Below are 13,586 nucleotides of genomic sequence, written 5' to 3' on the forward strand. Positions count from 1 at the left end.
CATAGGATAGCTAAAGCAATGAATTTAACCAATAATATTTAAATACTTATAAAGTACTATAACTTATAAAAATGACCGTGTTAATAATTGTAACATATTTTGCTCAAAAAAAAAATAATTGTAACATATATATAGAAATATTAATGAACACGTAGGTTTTTGCAAGACACAAATATTGACGTCGACGTAGAATTGTTAGATAGATATTAAACGAGTGGCAAATATATATATATATATATATATATATATATATATATAGCTAAAGAAGTGAGCTCACACGTTGAAACCACAAAAATTAGGTCAGATTGCACCACAAGAAAGTTTCATTATAATATCATCATGGATGATCTTTTGAAATGAACTTTACGTAAATCAAACAAAGAGAAAGACACATAATTTAAAAAGAAATGAGATTTACTTTTATTGTGTGGATCTCATAATATATACATATATACTTTTTCTTCCCCCTCTTTAATTTCTTTCCATTACTTATTCACCTCAAATAACTTGAGGCAAGAATACTCCTAACTATGCGACGTGGGGCCTTCTAGATATATATAATGGAATTCTTACGTAGTCCACAACACCACAACTTTTGAACTCGCCAAGAAAAGCTATTATAACAGTAGAACTATATATATATATATAAATATAAAAATATATTACTCCTCCGGTCCTAATTATAAGACCCAATTGACTTATTTGAGGAGATTAAGGAAGTAAGTTAAGTTGGTTATTTATAATAAATAAGTGTTGTCATTCCTAAAATATCCTTGCTAATTAAGTATATTGGCTAAAACTATCATTATTAGAAGGATTATCTTGAAAAAAAATGCATAAATATAAGAGACAAAATGGATTGGGTCCTATAATTAGGACCAAATAAAAAGTCAAATTGGGTCTTATAATAAGGACCGGAGGAGTATCATTCATGTATGTTTACAGCTAGTTAGCTGGCTTATCACTACTCTTTGGTGGTGGACATATGAATCTTTAGAGAAAGTAGTTTTCACTAAATGACAACCTCTAAAAGAGAGAAAAAGCTTTAGATGAATGCCATTTATTGAAGTTTTACATAAACCAGTAAAGATATATAAGACAATAACTACATGTTTTTTTTATCTATAATACATATAGTATATATATATTTATTGATTAATTTAATTACTTGTCCTGTCCGCCATCTTCATTTTCTTTGCAATTATATACTCCCCCCCCCCCTCTCTCTGTGTGAACGCAGGAAGAGAGAAGGGGGAGTTGGGTTAGGGGGCAAAAGTAGAAGATTGAAGGATTATTTCTATGGTTGTGAGTGAGTTTGTGCATAGAGGCATTGTGAGTGTGTGTGTCTGTTGAAGGAACTGAGGAAGAGGGTTCAAGTTCTTCGGGCCCTGATGAGATCTCTATCATACTGTGGAAACCAGGTACGCAACCTAATTTCCATATGTGTGCGTGATGGCCAGATTAGCTTTGATTAATTATTCTTATTTATCAGCTGTCTAATTTAATTTATGTTCTTAATTTCATTGTGAGATTTTCATTCAATAAATATAGCTTCTTCCACGACTTATAGCTATTTCTTTTTCGCTGCTAATACATAAAATGTGTGGCCAAATTGTGCTCATCTTTTTAACGTCTAAATTTTATAGAAATATTGGAGAATTTTCAATAAAAAATTTAATTTAATCAAAACAAAGTGATACACATTAAAACTCAACGATGTACATGAAAAATTACCGAAAGAATATAAAAATTGACATGAAATTAAAAAAAATTATATTGTTCATAACTTGTCAACAGTTCAACTGCCAATATATTTTAGTGATATTAAATATTTTTCTTAGTTTTTTTCACTCAGTAGTTTAATATAAAATTTATAATCAAGTTAATCACCATGCTTAATGTGAAATGACATTAAGCTAATAATAGCAATTGATATTATAACAGGAATGGTGTTATTGTAGTCTTATTATTTGGAAAAACCATTTTGCAAGTACGTATAGTTTCTTTAATTTTTTAATTTGGTACCTCTACATTTTTTCTTGTTAATTAAAACACTCTAATTTTACTCTGTTAATACCGTTATTGGTAACTTTGCTCTATTAGTATTGTTAGCCTATGTTCAAAAGCTAATTATACTAAAAGAGCAAAATTATAGTGTTTATTTAGGAGAGAAAAATACACAAGTACCAAATTAAAAATTAAGAAAAACTATAAATACCTGCAAAATGTTTTTCCTTTTTATTTTATACCTCATCCAGTTCTTATTAGAAGTTTTAAATAACTAATTCACGAATAATGAATAATTAATTAAAAACAATTAATAAGTTAGAAATATATTTTTATTTTAAAATGCCTTATAATAAATAAAAAAAAGAATGAAAGAGATATGTGAAAAAATGTGATAAGAGAGATTATGACAAAGAGACAGAATAAATAATTAAGAGCAAAGTTGAAAAAAAATACATTAAATGTTTAGATAAACCTAAATTAGAACTTATAAAATGAATCAAACTCCTTCATAAATTTAAAGTTTATAAATAAGACGTGAGAGAGTATTAAATATTGTTATTAATATATGCGTCCAAAAAAACCAAAACAATAATTGATATTGATGATTGTAGCTTGTGATCTGGGCAACACTGGCAATATTATGGTACTAGAAGAGATTCCAAATGAATTGTTTCTTCCTACTTTCTTGTTTTCCACCTTCAACTAATTAATGATCATATGAATTTTAATAATAACTCAATAATTAGTGAAGCGTAATCATATCCTTTATATATTATTTTTGTGTCGTTAATCAATATAATTATTAAAATAATATATCTAATAAAAAGTAACTTTCGAGGCACCATTAAAAGTTTTAGCACCAAGTATTATTTTAGTTTATCAACAAGCAAGGGAAGAAGTTTAAAATTCTCGTAGCAATCCCAAGATATTTGTCACTAATGATCACTTTTTGTTTGATCTAATTAAACTATTTCCATGTAGAACAATTACATTTATATATAATCACAACTTTTTGTGGTGAGTGGTGACTCATATAATAAATAAAATTATATTTTTCACCATGATTTTCACAGTTTCTATGTAAGTAATGCAACTCATCTTCACATTGTCCATTATAATTTAAATTTTATGTAAAATAGTCAAATTATTTATAATACATGTTTTATTTGAGAAAATGAAGTGGAAGAAATTTTTTACTTTTGTAAAGAAACCAAATTCTGTTTGATATCTTAAAAAATTTTAATTTAAATATAGGTATAATACTAATATAAATTTGAAAATTATTGAAACATTTATAGAAAAATTTAAATCTAACAAGATATAATTTTGAATCGTAATTTTTAAATAATAAATTAAATAAATCAATTAAAATAGTAAAGAAGGGATGATTTAATTTTCTTTTCGCGCTGAAATATATGAGGGGAATGCGTTTTTAGTTAACTTTTTTCCTATACATGAAGGGGGGATTAAATAATCCTTGACCTCTATTCTAATCTCACCTCTCTCTTTTTTTTGGGGGGGGGGGGTTTGGGGGGCCACGTAATCTTTTATCACTTGAGTGAGACCCATACAATCGTTTTTTAAAAAAAAAAAAAAGCCACAAAAGAAAAGAAAAGGCATAATTATTGTTTATAGTTCAATCTTCTTGATATAGAGTTTTGAAATTAATGACATTGACTATACATCTGCTCCTTCCTGATATAAGTCACTTTTAGAAAAATAACTTGATACAAAAATATAAATCATTTGGAGAGTAATTAATCCTTATTTTTGTTTCCATAATTAATATTTAAATGTACCGATTATATTTTTATTTTTCTTTTCTACAACCTCACTTATTATAGACAAAGTTGGAAAACATTTCAATTTAGGACATACTTAATCAGTTAAATTTACCCATTATATTTTTCTCTTTTTTTAACAACCTCATTCATTATGGATAAAGTTGGAAAACATTTCAATTTAGGACATACTTAATGAGTTAACTACGGTTTTTTCATATTGATAAATTAATTAAAGTGATTTATGCTGTGAATTAGATGGAGTACATATATTTCTGTTAAATTAAACTGTGGTGAAAGCTGTTCCCCCACGGTTGGGCCCGACCCTCACAGTAGGTGGAGTTTAATCGCACATCATAGAGAAGTGTGTATGTGGAGATGATGATGATGATGATATGTAGAAATTATTTGCATAATTTTAGTTTAATTTATATGTATAAATATTATGTACAATTGAATCCAGATTCGTTGATGCTTAAATCTTCCGTTCTACACTCGACCCTCATTACAACAAAGTTCGGTAATAACCACAGCAAATTTAAACTTTACCCTAAGAACATTATTATACTAAAACACACATGGCTATATTACATAACTATATTTTCTAATTAAGAAAATAAAAGATGAAGATGGACATGTGTTTTTCAAGAACAAACCTTAGGCGAGGAAATTAAAGAATATCCCAATGTATGTGATATATATATATATATATATATATATATTAGCTCAATGATGACAATAACGTTGTAGACCCGGTAGTTACATGTTTCCATGTGAAGCATAAAAATATTCAAATCTGTATAATTATTTGGTAGTATTATTGCAACAGATGGTTGATTGGTTGTCACCAACCAAAAATATTATTTATATGTATTTATATATTCATTCACTTTCTGTTCATTTTGCCCTTTGAGATCTCTCTCACGCAACATAACCTTTTAGGAATTAGGGAGCCAAAATAGAAATAAATAAAAGCATTTCAACAATAACCCTAATTCATTAGATAGCCAAAATAAAATAAAACAAATAAATTTGAAAAATCCAGTGACATAGTTGAGTTATTTAAATAAAAAATTTTAAAAAAATTAACCACTTAGTTAGAACTCTGATAGCCCAAATAGGAAGAAAACAAATGCAGAATCATATTATTGGTCCAATATTGCTTTCTGTTATTATAATGTTACATTACACTGCTCAAACCGTTGTTTCATGAAGACAAAAATTGAATCTTTCAGGAGAAGTTCTAAAATTGGAAGATTTCTTCCTTTTTATTTTGGTAAGCCTCTAATTATTTGTTTGCTCTCAATTTTGTTACTTCTTTATTGTTGTTGTTGTCATTATTATTATTAAGTCCTTCCTTCATATCTATACATTAGACTGTGATTGGGATTCAGACCTTTCTCTTGCTCTTGTAAAACCACTGTTGGTTCAAAGATTATTAGGAAAAAAAAGTATTCATAAAAATTAAAGAACCAAAATAAAATTGTGTAAAATTAAAAGACCAAAGACAACTTTTATCAATTTTTTAATTTATTTGGCTATACTCCTTCGGTTCTTAATGTAGGACCTAATTATTGAGTTAATCTTAGTCATAAATATAAGATATATTTTTCATATTTATTAATTTTTAATAAATTATCCTTATTAATATTTTCTCGACCATAATCACGTAAAAATGAAAGAGAGAATATTAAGAAAGATAATTATGATGTTTAAAAAAAAACATATTATATTTCTTATAATAAACTAATTACCTAATTTTATTAATCTAATCAAATTAGTTAAATAGGTCTGATATTAAAGATTAAAGGAGTATTATTTTTGCTCTCTACATTGACACAGAGGTTTTGGATGAAGTCGTGCTATAACTTTCCTGATTTAGATGGATTGCCCAAAATGACTAGCCTTTTAGAACTTCGATAGCCAAAATAGAAAGCAATAAATCCGTAGAATCTTGATGGGTCTAATTGCTTCTGCTATAATGTAACACTGCATAGAAGCCGTCTCCCATAAAGACAAATTCGAATCTTTCAGGGGATCGATGAAGCTGCAAATCTGAGAATAATATTATCGGTTTTCTATTTCCTCTTTTCCTTAGCCTTTCATTAATTATATGCTTGCTCTCAGTAAGTTTTTATATTGGATTCAAATCACTATATATATATATATATGCATGTGGAGATCAAATTAGGTAAATTATATATTACTACATAATTATGTATGTGCTTATGTCTCTGCCTTATTGTGTGTGTGTAGATATACATACATATATATATATTGGAAGTTATAATCAAGACCTGCACCAGTTAAAACTCCTAGCCGTGAAATTCAAATTAGGGGTTCATATCGATTTTAACGTTTTGTGTGGCCAAACATATTCAAATAATATAAATAAATTATGGAGTTGTGCATCGAACACCATTAATATAGGTTTATCTCTGCGTGGCTCCATATGTAGTTGTTGGACATCACAGTTCATCAATCGAACCCTTCCAATATTTCAGTATCAGGATGCAACTGGGGAAGATTTATTTGTGTGTGTCACAGACACACACACACACACAGACGCATGCATTATTTAAAAAGTATTTTTGGATTTTTTTGCACTCTTTTGGATTTCCTTTAAAAGACAACATGTGTGTGTGTTTGGTTTGTTTTGGGGACATGATCATTATATTTAAAAAATATTTTTATTTTTTCTTATGTTTTGAGCATCCCCATGTCCAGTTGGGTAATCTTCTGTTCATGCATGGATCCTTTGATTCTTTAATTTATGTCTCCGTCAAAGCAACTATATATAGGGTATGTTTGGAAGTTTTTCAATCGTGATTTATGAAATACGAAGTAAATATATAAAAAGCGTTTTGATTCGATTTACGTAAAACGTGTTTATAAGTAATTTTAATAGTAATGACAAACAGGGCAATGGTTGATACCAATTCGACAAGTGTAATGTTTAAATCCTTTTTTATTAGATGATAATTTTATCAAAACTTGAGTTTGCATTGGATACATCAATATTTCAAGTCGAGATTCAACTTAGGAAAACACCAAACATAAAGTTTTGTCTCCTAGCTTCATAAAACGAGCCGGATTTTCCTGATATAATTAGTAGATAGCTAGTAAATTAGGAACTTATGAAAAATATACCCTAAATTGTCCTGTTCTTTATTAAGTCCCCAAATTGTTCCCGCACTGAAAGAATTTGATATTGGCTTTCTTATGAACTCCTTAGTTGCCATTTCTATCTTTACTATATTTTTCTAACGTTACTCCTATTAAAAATATGTGAGAGATTGTTAGAAAGCGTAATAAATTTCATTATTTTTTCTAACACAGATTTGAATATGGGCAAAGTCGAAAATCCCTTTTTATTTTCATATAGAGTTAATAGTTTAACAATCTCTCATTAGTTAAGGCCAAAAATATAATCTCTCATTAGTTATAGCGAGATGCTTAGAGCCCCCAAAAAGGCATTGCATGCTTGGGGAGATCCTCATAGACCTTCTACTTCTCTGGTTTCATATGTACATGGCTCTTTTTTAAAACCAATTAATTTTTCATACTAATATATGTTTTCCTCCGAATTAAAATAAAATCTGAATCTAAAGTATATGCATATAATAATACCTTTAATTTTTAATTTTTACTTCACTATGAAGCAACTTATTATTCTGTACGTGCTGCCATCAGGGCTTCTCAGAGCTGAGGAAGGTTTTAACTAGCTAGTTAATTAATTAAAAGCATGACATAGACAATATCTTTTGTTATTATTCCCTGTCTCTAGCTCGTGATAATAATCAACTAATATTTAGCTCTTCAATATCTGCAATAAATTTATTATATTATGTATTCCATCAAATGCATTCATCTTTCAATATTTTAATTTTGCAGCTGCATGATGATGCGTGAACCTCCATTTCTAACCCTTATAAAAGCTCGGAACTCTCTGCAGATCGCTTAGCTTTGTCTCTTGTCTCCTTTACCTGAGAGATCTGAAACAAGTTTCCACTTGGATTTGATTCTGGAGGTTCTCTGCGATTTAGCTGTTCTCGATTAATCTTATGGCAGACAATCATGGAAGTTTTGTGCATGAACCAGCAGATAATAATAAGAACAAATGGAAGATTCCTCTCCTTGTTTTCTTCAACGATGCAAGGTACATAATAGTTACACCTTCCTACTATATATATAGAGATTGTATCATCCTCATTCCACTGTTTGGTCAAGAACTGTTCTTGTACAAACAACTTATCGCCATGTCCACATCTGTCTGCCTTTAGATTGATTGATAGATTCATCTTTTTCGTCACCTACGTTACATTGTGTCTGTGTGTGTGTGTGTGTGTAACAGAAGTAGCAGTAACCAATTATTTATGTTGGTGGGGGCTTGTTTTGATGTGTTTGAGGATAATGGATTAACGTTGTGGGTGCAGAAAAGTGTTCAAGATGGATTCAATTGGTCGGGAGTTACTGGGAATTGCATTTCCAGCTGCTTTGGCCGTGGCTGCCGACCCCATTGCTTCTCTTATCGACACTGCTTTCATAGGTCACTTAGGTACGTGCCTAAGCTTCATCAAAATCAAATACAATTTCTTAATTATATCCTTCAGTCTAATAAATTTCTAAACATCGATCTGGCTCCTTAAACATAATTTCCCCTACGAATCGTCTAACTTGATATTTCTTGGTGATTGATGGTTAATATTATTAAATAGGACCTGTGGAACTTGCTGCTGCTGGAGTCTCCATAACACTGTTCAACCAAGCTTCAAGGATCACCATCTTCCCCCTGGTCAGTATCACAACTTCGTTTGTAGCAGAGGAAGATACTCTCAAGAAAATCAGTGGAACTAAAATAGCACAAGACCAATCCAACGACAGTCGTTTTAAGAAGCCAACAAAAGAAAGTGTCGTAGATGATGAGGCCAACAACATTATGCTTCCTGACATTGAAAATGTTGAAGTCAGAGATTCTTCGACCAAACCCTCTGATGTGTGTGACCATGCTGATACACATGGTACGTACTTTCCTTTGTCTTTCTTTGTGTACGTGTGTGGTCTGAGATAGATCAATTCAGTTTGATTTATCTATCTTTCATAAATATATGAATGAAGAACCAATCTAAGAACTCTTTTAGTTTATTACACACCCAAGAAAAAGTCAATGAAAGAGTTTTAAAGTTTCAGTCAAAGCTTGGCGATCGTTTTCTAGCTGAATTCATCTTTCTGTGTACATTCATTAGTTTATGCATGCATATGAATGTCCGCAGTGAGAGTTTGTACCTTGATCCGTTGCTGATACTGAATACCAAATACTTCTCTGATGATTATATTTATAAGTTTTTTTCACAACATGTTTCACCTAGATAAAAAAAAAAACTTTAAACTTTATTTACTCTACTTTAAAATCTAAAAATTTCCAATTTTACTCTTATTATAAATAGAACCGAAAAATCGCCTCTCTCTCTCTCATAAATAGGATTAGTGGAATAATCGTTATACATGAAAAAAAAAAAAAGGAACAATGCTCATATCCACGTATGGATAGCTAATAAATATGTCAAAATACTCAATTATCGAGTGAAATCTTATGAATAATTTTATTTAGTCTCTTTAATAAGTTTATATTTCATTCTCAGATACCAAGACAAACGCAACCAAGAATATCAGTATGAGGAAGAGTCTATTTAGTGGTTGTAAGAATGAGAGCAAGAAGAGGAAACAGATAGCTTCAGCATCAACAGCATTAATATTTGGGACAATTCTAGGCCTCATCCAAGCATCACTCCTTATATTTGCTGCAAAACCTCTTTTACGTCTTATGGGTGCCAAACCAGTAAGTGTCTTGTTTTTTATATTTTCATCGTTAGCTACATATATAAATGATATATTGATTTTAGTGAGATAATAAAAAAAAGATTGGGAGAATGACAAAAAAAGAAGCTGAAAATTTGTAAATACCTAATAAGGAATGTCAACAAAAATTTATTGTCATTTGTAAATTTAGTATTGTCAACACTAAGTAAAGTCTTGTCACTAAACCTGATTTGGGATTTGGTAATTTCATTTTTTTTTTGTCATTCTCCCAAAAAGATTTGTGTAAGCTAATTTTTCAATATATATATGTGTGTGATAAGGTAATATAATGATTTGTACTTTTTAGGGTTCTCCTATGTTGATTCTTGCGCAAAAGTATTTGAAACTGAGAGCACTGGGTTCTCCTGCTGTCCTTTTAGCTTTGTCCATGCAAGGGATCTTCCGAGGCTTCAAGGACACCACAACTCCCTTATATGTTATTGGTAGGTACCATTTTTTTTTTTTTGAAAACCAATTATCTTGTTTGTTTTAGTTAAGGGAGTTTGTTTTAGTCTTAAATGTAATACATCAATATATTTTGCCTCTAATATTTATTAACCCCTCCTTATGTACATATTTCATAATTAATTTAACATGTTTTGTTTAAAGTATTTATTTTTTTCACTTGGAATAACTAATTAACAATGAAAATTTATGATAAATTAAACAAACACCTCAAACTGATCATAATTTTTAAAAAGAAGGATTTGAGTCACGTAAATTAAATGTGAACAAGGGGGGCAAATCCGTATGGTAATTTTAATCAAAAGCTTAAATATGAATTAGAAAACGTTCAACTTTTTGCCTCTAACTAATTTGATTCATTTGTACGTTTTGATTTTTATTTAGTGTCCGGGTATGCCGTAAATGTGGCATTGGATCCACTCCTCATATTTTACTGCAAGTTAGGCCTCAAAGGAGCAGCCATTGCACATGTCATCTCACAGTAAGCCTCACTTAGTCCTCTCTCCCCCTCTCCCGCTCTCTCCCCTAATAATATATTACTCCTCCAATCCTAAATATAAAGCCCCTTTTGTAGTTTAATTTACACTATAAAATGGGTTTTATATTTAGAACTGGAGGAATATTGTCTTACTCCAACAAAGAAATTATTTTTCATATGTTTATTACAAATCGGTGATCCTTAATTAATTCCTTCCTTCAGGTACTTGATGGCACTGGCTCTGTTGTTGATATTACTGAGAAGAGTAGAGCTCTTGCCTCCAAGTATTAAGGATTTGCAGATTTTCCGCTTTCTTAAAAATGGTAAGAATGTTACATCAATTAAATAATATTATTGTTTTTCATATTTGAGACATAAAAAAATGAATTGAAATATGTGTGGATGATCATCATCAGGAGGGTTGTTGATGTTAAAAGTAATAGCAGTAACATTCTGTGTGACATTTGCGGCATCATTAGCAACAAGGTTGGGTACAATTCCCATGGCTGCTTTTCAAACATGCCAACAAGTTTGGATCACTACTTCCCTTCTTGCTGATGGCTTAGCCGTTGCTATTCAGGTAACCAAACAAGCCTTTCACTTCCTTTGATATAGTCCTTAGTTATCATGAAATTTAAGATTTTTCTTGATTTCGATAAAACATGTTGGTAACGTCTTATGAATATTTATTTATGGGTGAGTGATGACAGGCAGTTCTAGCATGTTCGTTTGCTGAGAAAGACTATGTGAAGACCAAAGCAGCAGCCGCAAGAGTACTTCAAGTAAGTATAGTAATAATGCTTTTTGAAGAGTTGTATAATTAAGAGTTAATAATTGATTAATTGATTAAATATAGTTGGATTAATATATAATTATGCAGATGACTTTTGTAATGGGAGTAGGGCTGTCTCTCGTAGTAGGCATTGGTTTGTACTTTGGAGCTGTCGTCTTCTCCAAAACCCCTTCGGTTCTCCAACTCATCAGATTAGGCCTCCCTGTATGTTTCTTTATATCACAAACACACACACACACACACACGCACACATCATCTCAACTTTATTTAACGTTATTAAACTTTGTGTCTCTGTGTGTGTGGAGAATAAATGTTGTGCTGAACTGAATGGAACAGTTTGTGGCAGCAACACAACCTATCAATGCATTGGCGTTTGTGTTTGATGGAGTCAACTATGGAGCATCGGATTTTACATATGCAGCGACTTCTTTGGCAAGTTCCACGTACCCTTATTTAATTATTTACTATCTTAATCATACCAAAATAATCAAAGTTATAAGCAAAATATGTATATTATAATATTAATGAAAGTACGATGATGTTTTTTAATTGTTGGATGAACAGGTGTTGGTTTCAATTGTGAGCGTGGGAATAGAATACGCGATGTATAAGATGAAAGGGTTCGTTGGGATATGGATTGCTTTGAGCATATATATGGCTCTTCGCATGCTGGCTGGTGTTTGGAGGTTTGTATTATTGTTTTCCCCTTCCCAATACTTGCACATCAATTACTTACTACCCATCTCAATATGCTAAACATAGGAGTTTATAACTAATTTATAAACATTAAAAAATTAATTAAAAAAAGAGTATGTTGATTTTTTAAGATACCCTTCTTTAATTATTCAAATTGGAAGCTAACCCTGCTAACAAAGGCCCCCCATAATTAATGGTAATATTTTAGAAAGGTTATACTTAATTAATAAATGTGGGATCAAATCAAGCCCCTCAACTGGCTTGCACTTATAGAAGTGTAGAGGTGTGCAAAAACCTAGTGGTCCAACCCAATACGAGATGTTCCGGTCTGATTCAGTATAGTCCAAATAAGTTATATAATGAAATTGGACCAAACCGAATCAAATCGGTTGGTCAAGCCAAACTGGGTTCCAAACCAAGTGATTAAACCATCCAACTATAATGGTCTAGTCCAGCCGGGTGATTTTTTTATTTGTCAATAATTTATAACTTAGATGTTATCCATAATTGTTTTAAATGTGGTTAGAGATTTATATATATATATATATATATTTATGATTAAGTTTTAATATTTTAGGATAAGTTTTACATGATTATATGCATGTTTTATAAATTGTCTTAATTGTATTTGTTATGTTAAAATCCTACCTCCCACAAAAGGAAAAAAAGACAAAAGAAAAATTTGGATTTTAGACTACATAGACTAGTTCATCGATCTGGCGGATCAAGTTTAGTCCAACCCAATCTCGAGTTGCTATCCAAACCGCAAAATGTCAAATCTAGCCTGGCCAAAAATCAAACCAAAATTTGAGTTAGGCTTTGGCCTGATTTGGTCTATCTATTATGCAACCCTACTTATTTGCTTGGCCTTTGCAAATGTACTAATTAAATAAGATATTTGTGATGTTTAATTAAAGTACTTTTAACTTGAACTTGCAGGATGGGAACGGGAACAGGACCTTGGCGTTTCCTTAAACAATGATGATTGTCTAGATTAATAATGTAGGCTGTATCATGGATACAAAAACTGTGACGTGAGTTGATTACATGCCATGCACCACACACATAATATCTTGCCCTCTTCTCCCCGGTTTAACAAGATGATGATGAAAACCGGTAATTAAATTGGTCGAGACTCGGGATAGTAGTTTTCAAAATTATTGATCTTATTGTGATCAAATAGATTATGTGTTTCTTTTCAGATAAAACACTTGGCAAATCTCTTAATTAACCTGAATGTTGTATAAATATCACTGACCAAAAAAGATAGATTCAGGACACCAAAATTTAAGCCCTAGTATTTAGGAGATTCTTGGAAAAATAAGGGTTATGGATTTCATCATTTTTAATTTGAATTCTTTCTCAAATTTATATACAATTTATATTCACAAACGTATATTACGGATAAATTAAAGTAATAAAAAAATAATGTAAAATTTATTGACTGATTCATCCCAAAAAACAAAGAAGCACGTTGAAAAATTTATTTCATTACACTTTTTTT

At 30.6% G+C, this 13,586-nt stretch overlaps 1 protein-coding gene across 2 annotated transcripts; it reads left to right on the forward strand.

Annotated features, from left to right (window-relative positions):
• Positions 1–1,234: 1,234 nt before the first annotated feature.
• LOC114733657 (protein DETOXIFICATION 43-like) lies at positions 1,235–13,330 on the forward strand. 2 transcript variants are annotated; one of them, XM_028921149.1, is made up of 15 exons: positions 1,235–1,421; positions 5,027–5,067; positions 7,747–7,950; positions 8,228–8,349; positions 8,510–8,812; positions 9,434–9,630; positions 9,958–10,093; positions 10,500–10,596; positions 10,816–10,916; positions 11,010–11,173; positions 11,304–11,375; positions 11,474–11,590; positions 11,723–11,818; positions 11,951–12,072; positions 13,022–13,330. In XM_028921149.1, exons 3-15 carry the CDS (start codon positions 7,856–7,858, stop codon positions 13,062–13,064), a joined length of 1,665 nt encoding a protein of 554 aa, XP_028776982.1. In that variant the 5' UTR covers positions 1,235–1,421; positions 5,027–5,067; positions 7,747–7,855; the 3' UTR covers positions 13,065–13,330. The 2 variants fall into 2 exon arrangements, with proteins under 2 accessions (XP_028776982.1, XP_028776983.1); XM_028921150.1 differs by lacking the exon at positions 5,027–5,067.
• The last annotated feature ends 256 nt before the right edge of the window (positions 13,331–13,586 follow it).

This window comes from Neltuma alba, unplaced genomic scaffold (genome assembly GCF_004799145.2).
Source record: "Neltuma alba isolate B1F8T4 unplaced genomic scaffold, ASM479914v2 tig00013023_pilon, whole genome shotgun sequence".
In the NCBI taxonomy this organism is placed as follows: Eukaryota; Viridiplantae; Streptophyta; class Magnoliopsida; order Fabales; family Fabaceae; genus Neltuma; species Neltuma alba.

What these genes read in the sequence shown, in the direction of transcription:
- LOC114733657 (XM_028921149.1), top strand. Translation starts at nt 7,856, where the DNA reads ATGGCAGACAATCATGGAAGTTTTGTGCATGAACCAGCAGATAATAAT. An exon ending in GTCTTATGGGTGCCAAACCA is followed by an intron (nt 9,631 to 9,957) that starts GTAAGTGTCTTG and finishes TGTACTTTTTAG; the next exon opens with GGTTCTCCTATGTTGATTCT. An exon ending in CAGCCGCAAGAGTACTTCAA is followed by an intron (nt 11,376 to 11,473) that starts GTAAGTATAGTA and finishes ATAATTATGCAG; the next exon opens with ATGACTTTTGTAATGGGAGT.